The sequence below is a fragment of the Zea mays genome, chromosome 6 (genome assembly GCF_902167145.1).
Source record: "Zea mays cultivar B73 chromosome 6, Zm-B73-REFERENCE-NAM-5.0, whole genome shotgun sequence".
Classification (NCBI taxonomy): domain Eukaryota; kingdom Viridiplantae; phylum Streptophyta; class Magnoliopsida; order Poales; family Poaceae; genus Zea; species Zea mays.
Genome location: NC_050101.1, coordinates 83344058 through 83358777, shown reverse-complemented (window position 1 = coordinate 83358777; position 14720 = coordinate 83344058). Strand labels below are relative to the sequence as shown.

Here is a 14720-nt window from a genome sequence, read left to right as displayed (position 1 = left end):
TAGCAGATCCTTTTCGTATGGTGAGTAGCAGATCCTTTACTTCAAGAACTATTGCTCAGGCGCTGCATAACTGGCAATGGGTTTGCGGCATTGTGAATCCCTTATCTTTGATTGGGCTACAACAGTCTTTGCAGTTATGGGATGCTTTAAGTGGAGTGGTGCTTAACCAGGAGGAGGATGGACATGTGTGGGTGCATTCGAGCTCTGGCGAATTCTCCTCAAAATCTTGTTATTCGGCGTTTTTATGGGAGCTATTTCTTTTGAGCCATGGAAAAGGGTGTGGAAGTCGTGGGCACCCCCTAAATGCAAATTTTTCGTTTGGTTGGAAATAAGGAATAAATGTTGGACTACTGATAGGCTTCAAAGAAAAGGATTACCGCACCCGGTGGTTTGTCCTTTATGTGACCAAGAGCAGGAAACTATCTTGCACCTCTTATGTACGTGCAATTTTGCTAGACAATTTTGGCATAATATCTTTTCATCTTTGAGGATGGGCCATCTCACGCCTGATAGAGATGTGGGCTCTTTTGCTGAGTGGTGGGGCAAGGTGCCGAGGAGAGTACCCAAACAAATCAGAAAAGGTATTCATAGTATCATTATCCTGGGAGCCTGGTGCTTATGGCTGCATCGCAACAGGGCTGTTTTTGATGGAACAAGCCCTTCCTTGAGCACCATTCAAAGACTTCTTATGGATGAAGTGGAGTGTTGGTGTAGGGTTGGTGCAAAGCATCTTGAGAGCCTTGGCCTCCCAACTGCCTTATCTAGGGTCAGGGCTATTTCTAGTGCTTAATGCTGTGACAGTTGGAGATAAGGATAGATTTTTTTTTCTGTTTGTTTCCCTGTGTTTTTTTGCCTTGTTTTGGCATTGTACTGTGGTCCACTTCGGACCTTTCTCTCTCTCAATATAATGATGCGCAGTTCTCCTGCGTGTTCGAGAAAAAAAGTCCATTAGGACATCATACAATTTGACTCCGAATATTGATAAAAGTATATTATTTTAAAAGGAATCTATCATGAAACTATATTATCGATAAAAGTATATTATGTTACATAGAATTTATGGTCAATATTTTTTTACGGAAGTGTATTTCATCATGAATCTATAAACATCCATCTTATATTACTAATCTGTATGAGTTTTTTTACATGTTAGTAGTTCAAGCTAAAAAAATTTAACTTAGAACAAAGCTAGATTGTCTTTTACATTTGTGATTGGAAGTAGTCTTTTTCAGCATCCAGTGGTAGTTATAGACATTTGTTGTGCTTGTGCAGCTTCAAATATTTTGCATGTTGCCATGTTAAGGTACTAGCTTTTTGTTGTTTCAGTATATTGGCTTCCTAAAGGATCAATGTCGACTATCTCTGATCAGAAGAAACGCACGTTAGAAGCCCTTCAGCAACGGTATACTTCTGCAAAAGCTAAGAAATTGCAAGATGAAAAGGTTAAGAGTCAGAAGAAGAGCAATTTTAATACCCCTAAGCCTAACTTTGATGCACCAAGGGAAGGCAAAGGTCCAGAAATCACTCCTCGAGGAACATATATCCAGCCTTCTCGTCATAAAGGTTTTGTTTTCTTCATTATTCTTTTTTATGCAACTAGGCAAGGTTTTGTTTATCAGAATTTTCCAACATGCTGCTGCTGCATTTCAGGTGTAGCATTTTCCAGTTCTAATTATCAACAAAAGCCTTCCACGTCCTCAGGTACCCTGCCTCTCTATCTCTATGTGATCAAGTGTATGGCTGTGTACCTATGCAACAAATACTTTGAACTTTGTAGGTGAAGAAATCAATCCTGTGTATGCTGAACTTTCTTGTGCTTTTCATGACAATTTGTCTAAAGGTGTTATCTCGGTAAATATTCCTCCCATATGGGTTCTCCATATAAAATTTATTGTCATATGTTATTTTACGACCTATAATATTCACTATGGTGAACTTTGGTTTAGGATTTTGATGACACAGAGGTTGTTTACAATGTTATAAATGACATAATTCAGAAAGGTGGAGATGCTGGGAAAATTACAAAGGGAGCCAAAAAGTTGAAACTGGAAAGAGGGATCCTTTTGGATAATTATGTTCAGAGGGGTCCTAGATTAGTGGATGCCCAAGCAAGATCTTTACTGATTCATTCAAAGCGATCAAAAAGACACTTGTCTCTGAAACAACATAAGAAATGTGGTTCATTTGATTTAGATGGTACATTGCACAAGTAAGTTTTGTTTTGGTTGCCCCTAGATTGATACCTCACCACCAAAAAAACATGACCTTTTTTGGTTTATTTAGTTTACATGAAACTACAGTTTATACCCTTGCTCAAATCTCTACATAATACCCTTATTACCTTTGGACTCTAACATTACCCCAAAAAAACTTTGGAGTCTGCACAAGCACCTGATGTTCTTGGTCTTGTAGGTATGGCCTCTATGAGCCAATGCATAAGATATGGAAGGACTATATCAGAGAGCTTATAAATGTGAACCCGTACGACTCCACATTTTGTCTATTATTTTGGCCCACTTATCTGCCTTTTTATTCTTTACATCTTTTCAGGGGAAATAAAATCCATGTGTTATACTGAAACTCAACAAAATAAAAGACATTTTTATTCTTTACGCCTTTTTAGTCTTTGAGTGTTCTGCTGCTGGTCTCAGAATTTTGGCTCTCCAGCCAGTGGCGGAGCCGCCGTCCACCCTCCATGGGCCGTCGGCGAAGTTCAAAAGAAATAATTCTTTGTATCAAAGAAGAATACTATGATTTGCTTGCTAAATATTTTTGCATAATGAGGTCGCCCGGGCTCCTAAAAGCTTTTGGCTACGCTACTGTCTCCAGTTGAACTTTTTTGTCGTTGAATACACAGGCATGACTGCAGGAGAGCTACGGATCATTGCCTTGATGAGAAGTATTTAGAGTACAACCCACACAAGCACACCCAATTATATACTGAATTGGTTCTATTTAGAATGTTATAGTGATAGATCGATCGTATAACATGATGGATTTTAAACCTACTATGAGGGTGTTTGAATGCATTAGATCTAATAGTTAGTTAGCTAAAATTGCTAGTGGAACTGGAATTAGCTAGCTAACAAATAGCTAGCTAAATACTAACTAATTTACTAAAAATAGCTAATAGTTCAACTATTAGCTAAGGTGTTTGGATGTCTCCAGCTAATTTTAGCCACTAACAATTAGTTCTAATGTATTCAAACACCCCCTATGTCTAGTGCAGCAAATAATTAAGGGGTACACTGATTTCTAGACTTTATACATTACAGTAAAATGTGTTTTCTTATACAAGCTACATCGAGACCACTCAAAGACCCTAGTTCAAATTTATTGATCATAGGGACTAAACTAAAAGCACTAAATCATTGGAACAAACAAGAAAGGCAATAATGTGCGAAGCAAACACACTCGAGTAGGAGACCATCTCGATCTATCTTTTGGAAACCTTGAATGTAAACCCTGCCATTGTGCTTGTTCCTGTAATCTGTGCCTTATATGAGCTAGTTACATGTCCTGTCTTCACCACAGGAAAAAGAAATTGTCTGAGAACCTTCTTTCAGCAGATCTTCATGGAGCCCTTCTAATAGGTGATCCATATGATGTACTTTATGAAACTTCCTTTTAATTCAATCATGCTTATATTACTGAGGTATCCAGTGGCAGAATGCAAAGCTGCTTCAGATAAAGGTTTAAATGGCATCATGATTCGGGATACTGCAGAGACATTTGGAATTATATCCGAGGACAACCGCTTCCGAGGTATGTATCCTTCTCTTTCCGTTGCTGCATTGTGAATCACTTGCATTAGCTGTATTTTTACTTTGTATAGCAAAATGACCCTTAAAGTGATGAATCAGCCTTGTTCTACTGCTAGATTCCACATACTGTAAATGTTGTTAGACCATTCTTCTATAGCTCTAACTCCATAGGATGAGTTGAGTTGTGAAATAGTTGCTTGTGATTAGAGGAGATAATGGATCACAATCCAAATATTTCTTCATAAATTGTTAGGGCCCTTAAATAATATTAGTTTAAAAATGAATATAAATAAAGCCCGATCCTAATATGATCTGATCCTTAAATTTTATAGTGTACTAAAATTTAGAGCACATTACCACCCCTACTTGTGCCTTTCTTCTGACCGAAACACCTTTTCGGCGCATGATCTGAAATTTTACGATCAAAGGTTCACGCAGCCATGATTTTTTCATCTCCTTACAAACACATCGAATGTTGTTGTCAGAGGCTTGTCGTTATTGGTACTCCTGCGCATGTGGAGTTCTGTTACACTTAGACTTTCTAAGCAACTTACTGCTTTGGAACCTGCAGCTGTACCAAAAGCTGGTTCGGTTTTCACACTAGAAGCAGACTGCTGGAAGTGCACACTGATCGGTGACAAGCTCTCGCCCAGGGAGAAGCTGAAGGAGGATCAGCGTCAACATCGTGCGCAATAGCTAATCAGATAGTTTCCAATCAAATCAAATCAATTTGTATTTGCATTTCATAACAGGGACAGATTCTCCATGGGATAGTTTCCCATGCGGCGACGTGAATGGAAGAAAAACCTCTCCTATGAGGCCTGTGCCAGTGCCGTGTGGGGATGTGGATGGAAAAAAAAACTCTCCCGCGAGCATCCCCATGATAGAGATGGGGAATCTTTCATGCCATGACGAACATTGGTGACAATCCCTTCCTCCTTGACATCCCTAGTTGTCTTTCTCACTTAAGGATGGCAATGGTCATGTTTGAGTTGTGTGGAGCAAAAATTTCGTACATGTAAAGTCTATTTAAACCTTTCGCAATTACACCCATGAGTGTAATTTCAAACTCGTGCTTCAGGTGCGTTTTACGTCACCCACGAGTTTTTGCTTAGTGTACATTTTTAAATAGTAATTTAGCTATAACCAATTAAGTACTAGCAATATTTGAGTTATATTTACGGATTTTAAGCTTTCTTATGTTGAGTAACAACAAAACATGTCATGAATCATTAGCTAACTTATTTGTTCAAAATAATTACTATTGTATCTTAATCATTTGTAATGAACTAAATTTCGGAATTGGTGTGGGTCACCAGTGTTGAAATGTAATTTTGCACCCATATTCGTGAAACTTCGGGTCAGATATGCGTGTACCCAGGTCAAAATCTTCGGGATACTCATCGGATATGTGTGTACCCAGGTCAAAATCTTCAGGGTACTCATCGGTTTTTGGTTCGCGGATTAAATTGTCATAGTTCTCACCACGCTTTATACTTGACCTGGAAAACGCTTTATACTTCTGATAAGGAATGCTATTCTTTGAAGGGTAATAGCATCGATGAGCCCAATTTTCTAAACTAAAACTGAATTTCGATCACCGAATTCTTATTTTTTTCAAAATAATTAGGGTTAATTAGAAATATGGTACTTCAATTTTAAAAAAGTTAGAAATTAGTTAGATTTTATGCCACTCCATGCCATTAAAATAAACTAACAATCTAATTTCGCATGAGTAATCCAATTTGATACGAAATTTCTTTGTTTCCAAACTGGATCTTCTCTCGGTGACTGTCCATGCATCTAGACCAGACCACACAATTTCACAAAGATAAGATGACACAAGAAAATTATAGAGCAAACATCTGAACCTGATTATCTGAATGCACTTCACACCACACTAGCATAGTAGCATCCTTCGCCGATTCTCCCCTTTGACGCCTACACGTACACCTACTCTCGGGCTGTCAAGTATCCGAGGCGTGCAAGGCGGGCCCGGGGGCGTCGTGCTGCGGCTGGTGCATGGCGAACGAGCTTGACCGCGACACGGGCCGTGAGTAGCTGGACCGGCGGAAGTTGGCGGCGGCGATGTCGTCGTCGTCGGGGTCGGCGCACTCCGCCTCCCGCTCCCCCGGGATCCTGCACTTCTCCCCGAGGATGATGCCCTTCTTCCACAGTGTGTCCTCCGACTCCACCTTGTGATGGTGGTGGTCCTTGTGCTCCCGCCGGCTCAGCCGCAGCTTGTCCGGGATATTCAGGCTCAGCTTCTTGCTCACGCTGATGGACAGCCGCCGCCTCGACGTCGACGACGGCAGCGCCACCGGCTCGATGGCGCCGTGCATCGCCAGCTCCGGCGACAGCCTCACCACCTCCTCCTCTACCGCCGCCTCCTCCGCGCCGCCAGCCTCCTGGCTGCCGCTACCACCGGAGACGGAGGAGCCCGTCCCCGCCGGGTCCGCGTTGGTGGCCGCCTTTGGCTTGCGGCCGCACGCCGAGCACATGGACGACGCGAGCGTGACGGTGGCGGCCACGCACGCCACCAAGAAGGAAAACGTTACGGCGTCGTGGCCGAAGGGTAGCTCGCCGTCCGCTGTCACCGGCGGCGGCAGCCACCTTACCATTGTCACCGGCGGGATCCCAGCGATGGGAAAGGAAGTTATTTGGCTAGCTGCTCGCCGGAGGCTTTTCCCGCGTTGCGGGGGCAACCACCCGTTTTCAAATTGGAAACCGGAGAGGGCCGGTTCGGCTTCAGGCTGTGTGGCTCTGGAATAACACTTTTCCTGTTCTTAACTGGGACAAGCTAATTTTAGAGGAGAAATGTTGTAGCACAGATGGGGGCAATGTCATGCCTGCCCGTGTAAAAACCTCCAGCAGTCCAGACAGACTTGACAGTAAGACGCTAGTTAGCGAACAGCAAGGTTACGCGTAGCCAATAATCTAATTTTACTGGTGTCACCAATTGCTTTGTTTTACAGAGTATCAGACACCAACAGCCAATTGGAAGACGACTAACCTGGTAAAAACTATCAGAGTTCAGTTCATTTTTTTTCTAGTATACACTGAAAAAAATGACACAAGGGGGAAAAAACAATTGTACACGTTTACGTATCTAAAACTTTCTGACAAAAGTTCTGAATGCGTTGCTGTTTACTTTATCTTCCGAAAATCGTCTAAAACTCTGCTCCAGGCGAAGTGGAAGATGGACGAAGTTACTGAACTGATGCAGCAATGCAGTGGTCCTTCAGAATTCAGTTTTGCTTTTGCTGGATTTGGCGGCAGGCTTCTTTGCCCCTTTCCACCATTTCTTCACCACGTTGGACACCTTGTTTACATGCCCCTTTCAACTTCTCACTGGCATCCTTGAACCGTTGCACAGCTTGCTGCTTCAAATCTTTCTTTTGAGAACCCTTGTCTTTCAGAGCTTTTCCCTGCACGAGAAGGTGTGGTTAGATGTCTAATTTGGAAAGTAAATATTCACTCGAATCATTTGAGTCAGCATCACCATGTTCTTTGCGAAGTTGTCATCCTCGTCTCCATCACCCTCCTCGTCGTCGTCGTCTTCAGTACCAAAGTTATTTTTCATCAGATCGTCCCTGGAGTACATCCCGGCATACCCTGCCATCACCCATGAGAAGCATTTTTTAATAACTTAAAAACTCACTTGGATAAAGTAAAAACTGGCTCAGGTTAAAGTATATACCTCCATTGATCTCAATAGCTTTTCCATCTCAGCATCTTTTGATGGCTTCCCTGCAAATGGTTCCCCAGGGACTCGATCCTATAAGATTCGTAATGGTGTCTCCGAATGAGAAGCGTTACTTATCTTGAGTTCTCGACACTCGTGTCCTAAAGCCTCACAGGCTTTGTTTTACAGGGTATCAGAATATAACATGCAATCCCATGGTTAAGTCTTTGATTCTATCACTTCATGAAGTCCATAGCTACTTTTGCATTACCAGTTAGGGGGGAGGTCTTGCAACATACTACACATTTTCACTAGAGCACTTCAACATATAAGTCAGAAAACAACTGAATTCACTGCAGACTATATAATAAATGTGATTCGGTTTCATTAGGTGCAGCTTGACAATACTGGTTATGAGCACTTAAACAGGGAGCTTGACACCAAGGCATCATACTAATGTCTTTATTAGGAAATACTAGTATTAGCAACTAAAGCTTAAAAACAGACAAGGAAGGCTCCAAGGACTCACTTTTGGAACTGGCGGTGGGTCCTTGGCACACGCTTTCGAAAAATCTTTGCAGAGGAATTTCATCAGCCGATCAACTGAGGGGATATTTTTGTATACTGTTGGTGTAATTATAAACAAGTGTAAGGGTCTATCTGTAAAGTGAAGTAGTATAATGGAAGTGAGAGGTGCTGTGTGATATTGACACACACCAAAATACAATATGGTATACAGAGCTAGGGTTTAGGCAGGGTTTACCGCCGCCGGCCTGCAGCCTCGGCCGCCCGCCGCGCGTCCTGCAGCTGCGCCGCCGTCGGCCGCCCGCCGCGCGTCCGTCCTGCCTGCCTGCATCCACCGAGCTGCACGGTGCCTGACGCCGCTGCTCCCGCTCCAGAGGGCCGCGCGGCCGGGCCTGAGCGCCTGGAACGCCGACCTGCCTGCGAGGCCGCGCCCGGAGCTGCTCGTGCCCGCATCGAGGGGCCACGCTCGGGGCTGCCTGCGCGCCTGCGCGGCTGCCCACGCCGCCGGGGAGGCAACGCCCGCTTGGAGAAGCCGCTGGTCACCAGCAGCAGACCGCACTGCCTCCACGCATCGCCACTCCGACGTGCTGCTGCTGCTGCTGCTGCACGGGGGCTGGAACAGGAGAGGAGGACGAGATATGTGGTCTGAGTAGAGAGCTCGAGAGGCTGCGAGAAAGGAGTCGAGTGTGTGTGCTTCTGTGAAAATGAGTACAGAGGAGGCTGCGAAGAAGACAGGAATTGATGGTAGTGGTTCAGGAGGGATCACAAAGAGTGAGATGATGAGTGAAATGAGAAGTATGATCCAAGAGCTCATGGGGTTAGGGTTGATTGGTGCTAAGGCCAATACAGGCACATCTGAGCTGAAGTTGGAACTTGTGCCTAATGATGTGAAGTTAGAAGGCAGTAAGAATTATCTAAGCTGGTCCAGAAGAGTGCGTGTACTCCTAGGAGGCAAGGGAGTGGAGTATTATTTGGAGGAGACATGTGTTGAGCCGATTGATAAGCTCGGCGCAGAATGGAGAATCTGGCATGCGACAAACTCTGTGATAGTTGCATGGTTGTTGGCATCTATGTCTCCGACTATTAGCAAGAGGGTGGAAGCCATGCGTACTGCATCACAGATCTGGAAGACCTTGAGTAATATATACTCCCGAAAGGGGAATGTGATGGTGATGATGGAAATACAGAGCAAGGCAGATGCAGTAAAGCAGATGGGGAGATCAGTGGAACAATATGCTAGTGAGCTCCAACACTTATGGGGAGAGTTGGATCATTATGCTCCTCTCCAAATGGTTTGCCCACAGGATGCACAAATGGTTCATAAGTGGGTAGAGGATAGGAGGGTGACCCACTTTCTAAAGAATCTGGATTCTGAGTTTGAGAGCAGGAGAGCGGCCTTTTGTCACCAGGAGAGTCTTCCTACCATAGATGAGGCTGTGTCTGCCATAATAGATGAAGAGAGCAGACTTCGAGTGATGAGTAGTGGTAATCATGTGAAGCCAGCATACGTTGCAATTGAGGATAGAGAATGCTATAATTGTGGGGAAAGGGGACACCTGAGTTACGATTGTCCCAACCCTAGAGGAAATGGTGGCAGGGGAGGATCTCGTGGAGGACGAGGGGGTACTCGTGGTCGTGGGAGCTATGGAAGGGGTCGCGGAGGTCGTGGTAGAGGCCGTGGTGGCTCCAAGGCCAACATAGCTACCACTGAAGAGAGTCTCACTGTTACTCTGTCTGGGGAACAAGCTAAGCAATGGGAGCAGTGGCAGAAGGGAAAGTCTTCCGAGTGCCTCACTTCACCTGATGGGCAAGCCACCAACTCCTTCGGTAACTTTGCCAACTACGCCCACATGGGTGAAGGTACTCAGACACAAGATTTTGTATCCTCATGTAGGCATCACATAGATTGGGTCATAGATTCAGGAGCATCAAAGCATGTGACTGGCATGTCCACCCCTTTCAAAACATACATTCCTTATACACATTCTGAGTCAGTTCAAATTGCTGATGGTACATCTCAACAAATCCGTGGTATAGGATCTGTTGAGTGTACACCATCTCTTAGCTTGTCATCAGTTCTGCATGTTCCATCCTTTCCAGTCAATCTCCTTTCTGTAAGTTCAATCATTGACCAATTCAAGTGCACAGTAATATTTGATGAGAATTCTTGTGTCTTTCAGGAGAAGAGTACTGGGAGAAAGATTGGGACTGGAGTCAGGCATAATGGGTTGTGGTTCATCAGTCATGAGGAGTCAGCATTGAAAGCAACTGTTGAGGGGGATGTCAAGGAGATTCTACTACATCATCGTCGGTTAGGACATATATCTTTTGAGAACTTAAGTCGGTTGTATCCCATGATGTTTAAGGGAGTGGACAAAAGTAGACTTGTATGTGATGCATGTGAACTTGGCAAACATACTAGATCTACCTACCCTAGTGTTGGTCTTCGTAGTTGTGAACCGTTTATTCTAATACATTCAGATGTTTGGGGTCCTTGTTCAGTCACTTCTGTGAATGGTGCAAAGTGGTACGTTACTTTTATTGATTGTTACACTCGTATGACTTGGATCTATATACTTAAGCATAAAAACGAGGTGTTAAAGTGCTTTCAAGACTTTCATAAATTGGTTGCAAATCAGTTTGATGCAAGAATTCGGGTTATCAGAACTGACAATGGAACAGAGTATGTGAATAATGAATTTAGATCATATCTGTCAGATCAAGGAATCATTCACCAAACAACTTGTCCTGGAACTCCACCTCAGAATGGTGTAGCAGAGAGGAAAAATCGTCATTTGTTGGAAGTAGCAAGATCTCTCATGTTTCAGATGAATGTGCCTAAGTATTTGTGGAGTGAGGCAGTAATGACGGCCACATACCTCATCAACCGGATGCCCTCAAGAATACTTAATATGAAATCACCTGCAGAACTTCTATTGGGAAAGTGTGACTTTCGTGTTCCGCCCAAGGTCTTTGGTTGTGTTTGTTTTGTAAAAGATCATCGACCTATGGTGAGTAAGTTGGATCCTCAAGCAGTCAAGTGCATTTTTGTTGGTTATTCATCTACTCAGAAGGGATACAAGTGTTGGGACCCTATTGGTAAGAGATTGTTAGTGAGTATGGATGTAACATTTCGTGAGGAAGACCCATATTATAAAAAGAAAGTTGATTCATATCAAATCCTGGAGGACTTCTCTCCAGTCGATGGAGGAGACTGTCGAGAGGGGGAGGATGACAGTGGTCGAGGTAGTGATGGGGCTAGTGGAGCTTCAAGAGGGGTGATTGTTGGAGGTATGATTCCACCAGAAGTGGAGAAAGGGATAACTACGCAGATATTGAGTGATGATGAAAGTAGTGGGGATCATGGTGATCCAACTATTAATATTCAGGAGGAGACAGAGGATGATGAGGCAGTGATTGTTGGGTCAATCCCATGTCCTACTGCAGGGAAGTTGAATGAGAAACAGGGGGAGCAACATGATTGTTCCATTGGGGCAAAGGTGAATGACAAACAGGGGGAGCAACCTATCGTATACTATCGAAAGCGGATAAAGAAGCAGGGGGAGCAACCACAACCTGGATGTGTTGAAGCTCCAGTCCCATATCTCTCCTCAGACTCCTCTCCAGACCCAGCTGGTAATGTCTCCCCAATCCATATTTCTCCCATTCCTGAACATGAAGAATTACCTCTTGCACAAAGAAGAGTTCCTAGAGTAAATGCTGGGAAACCTCCTTCTCGTTATTATTATGAACATGACATTGCTAAGTATGTCTCATACTCTAGTGTCTCTCCTGCATATAGAACTTTCATTGCATCTCTACAAACAATATCTATTCCGAAGGATTGGAGGTGTGCCAAACAGGATCCAAAGTGGAAGGATGCCATGAAGGAAGAGCTGCTTGCCCTTCAGAAGAACAAGACATGGGAACTTGTTCACCTACCAGAAGGAAAGAAGGCGGTGGGGTGCAAGTGGGTCTTCACAGTAAAGCAGACTCCTGAAGGAAAGATTGATAGGTACAAAGCAAGACTGGTGGCGAAGGGATATAGTCAGACATATGGGATCGACTATGATGAGACCTTTGCACCTGTGGCAAAAATGGGCACGGTGAGGACCTTAATCTCATGCGCGGCCAACTTTGGTTGGCCTCTTCATCAGCTGGATGTGAAGAATGCATTTCTCCATGGTGATCTGAAGGAAGAGGTCTATATGGAAATTCCACCTGGATTTGCAAATAAACAGACTATTGGGAAAGTGTGCAGACTTAAGAAGTCGCTCTATGGCCTAAAACAGTCACCACGTGCATGGTTTGATAGATTCAGGCGAGTTGTGTGTGATATGGGCTATCATCAATGCAATGGAGATCACACAGTCTTCTACAAACATCAGGACTCTTGTATCACTATTCTGGCGGTTTATGTTGATGATATAGTGATCACTGGAGATGATGCGAAGGAGATCAAGAAACTGAAGGAAAGGCTAAGTAGAGCCTTTGAGGTAAAGGACCTTGGACCTCTCCGATACTTCCTTGGGATTGAGATAGCTAGATCACCTCAGGGAATTATTCTCTCCCAAAGAAAGTATGTCCTCGACCTTTTGTCAGAGACAGGAATGCTTGGGTGTCGCCCATGTGGCTCACCCATCGATAGGAATCACCAAACATGTGCTGAGTCTGGTGACCCTATAGATCGGGAAAGATATCAGAGGGTAGTTGGTCGTTTGATATATCTTTGCCATACAAGACCGGACATTGCTTATGCAGTAAGTGTGGTGAGTAGGTATATGCATGATCCTAGAACTGGGCATATGAAGATAGTTTATCAAATCCTGAGATACCTAAAGGGAACCCCTGGCAAGGGATTGTGGTTTAGACCAAATCAACATATGAATTTGGAGGGGTATTGTGATGCGGACTGGGCAAGCAGCAGGGATGATCGGAGGTCCACTTCTGGATATTGTGTATTTGTGGGAGGTAATCTGGTTTCATGGAGAAGCAAGAAGCAAGCTGTGGTATCTCGGTCCACTGCAGAGGCTGAACATAGAGCAATGGCTCTTGTAGTGTGTGAAATGATATGGTTGAAGGGTCTCTTGAAGGAGCTTCAAGTGTTGAAGAATGAGACGATGTCGCTCCATTGTGACAATGTGGCAGCAATCAACATAGCAAATAATCCAGTTCAGTTTGATCGCATGAAGCATGTGGAGATTGATAAGTTCTTTATCAAAGAGAAGATTGATAGTGGGGCTTTGAAGTTGAAGTATGTCAAATCTCGTAATCAAGTAGCGGATAGTCTCACAAAAGGTTTAGGTCCTAAGGATAATGAGTTGGCATGTAACAAGATGGGAATGTTAAATATATTTAACCCATCTTGAGGGGGAGTGTTGGTGTAATTATAAACAAGTGTAAGGGTCTATCTGTAAAGTGAAGTAGTATAATGGAAGTGAGAGGTGCTGTGTGATATTGACACACACCAAAATACAATATATACAAACTCAGCAACATCAGTATCAGCATATCCTATCACCTGCAGTGAATTCGATTCAGCAAAATTCTACATTACAATATCTAATAAAGACAGTGCTCTGCCTACTCTTTTATGGTTAGTAATTGATGAAGAATTGGAAGGCCAACTTTAACAAGCTTCATAAAAATAATACAGTTAAAAATAGTTATCAAACCACCTCCTGACATGCACGCTCAATGGTCTTGCATTCTGCATTGCAATGCCCTTCCTCATCTTGCTCAACAAGCTGCAAAAGAAACCTATATATTAGATCTAATCCTAACCATCTGCTCGTGATCCGGGCGCTTGGATTCGTCCCCTCACCCGCGCCCCTGCTGTCGGGCCCGGTCTGTCAGCCGCGCTCGCTCGCCCGTGCCTGCGCGCTCGCCCGCCGATCTAATCTCAGCCACTGATCCGAGATCTAACGGCCGAGAACACCCGATACCCGTTCGTTTGGAAAACTTGTTAAAAGACCTCTCGGGTTTTCGAGAATTAACCCGCTGTCCTGTTTTCTTGCGCCCAGACCCTTGGTTTTTTGCAGAGAAGTCCCTGGACTTTATTTTAATCACAGATATGGGTTTAACTTAGTAGTTTTGAATTATAAAACTTGTATATTTGATATCCTTTGCATATGAACTCCAAATTGGGTGGTTCAAATTGCAAAATGTTCATAATGTTATTCTCTACCTGTTTAAATTATAATCATTCACTGTTTGCATGTCTTAATTTTATGGCTAGACACTAGGTTACTTTAAAGTGGTAAAATAATTATTAAGGGTAAAATAAAAGTGAAACCCTAATGAATGTGCAAGTGTTTAACTTTGTAGAATTAATTTCAATTATTGTAATTTCAGTTATTGTATGATCCCATCCCTAGAATAACTTTATCTAAATAAGTAGTTCACTAAGATAGACATAGTTAAATAGTTAATTTACTGAGATAGACAGTACTTAGAGAACAATAGAACACTAGGTATATTGATCTACCCTAGAACCTATGTTTCACTTTGGTGTTTATGATTTTCTATTGAATTTGTGTTCACTCTGTTGCATATGTTTGGTGTACTGTTCTCTTTGTCATTTCCAAAATGTGTTGAATGAATGATTGCTTTGTGTAGACAACGAGCAGTTCGAGGTTTTCGAGTGTGTTGCAGGAGACTTACCTGAGCAGAAACCTGGTGAAGGCAAATGTCCTCTGATCCATTATGTCCTATTTACTTTATAATTCACTGTCCCGTATACCATG

General features: G+C 43.3%; 2 protein-coding genes and 1 pseudogene across 2 annotated transcripts; 1 reads left to right on the top strand and 2 right to left on the bottom strand.

Moving 5' to 3' along the window:
- Window positions 1-1349: 1349 nt before the first annotated feature.
- Window positions 1350-4460, top strand: LOC103631143 (uncharacterized). Its single transcript, XM_020539306.1, has 8 exons — window positions 1350-1563; window positions 1651-1701; window positions 1778-1851; window positions 1947-2209; window positions 2413-2481; window positions 3535-3593; window positions 3664-3765; window positions 4336-4460. Exons 1-8 carry the CDS (start codon window positions 1350-1352, stop codon window positions 4458-4460), a joined length of 957 nt encoding a protein of 318 aa, XP_020394895.1.
- Window positions 4461-5508: 1048 nt separating this feature from the next.
- On the bottom strand, window positions 5509-6495 carry LOC103629491 (uncharacterized). The gene has a single exon (XM_008650596.3). It carries the CDS (start codon window positions 6383-6385, stop codon window positions 5732-5734), a length of 654 nt encoding a protein of 217 aa, XP_008648818.1. The 5' UTR covers window positions 6386-6495; the 3' UTR covers window positions 5509-5731.
- Window positions 6496-7005: 510 nt separating this feature from the next.
- Window positions 7006-14720, bottom strand: part of LOC103631142 (uncharacterized) — a 129486-nt pseudogene continuing 121771 nt past the window's right edge.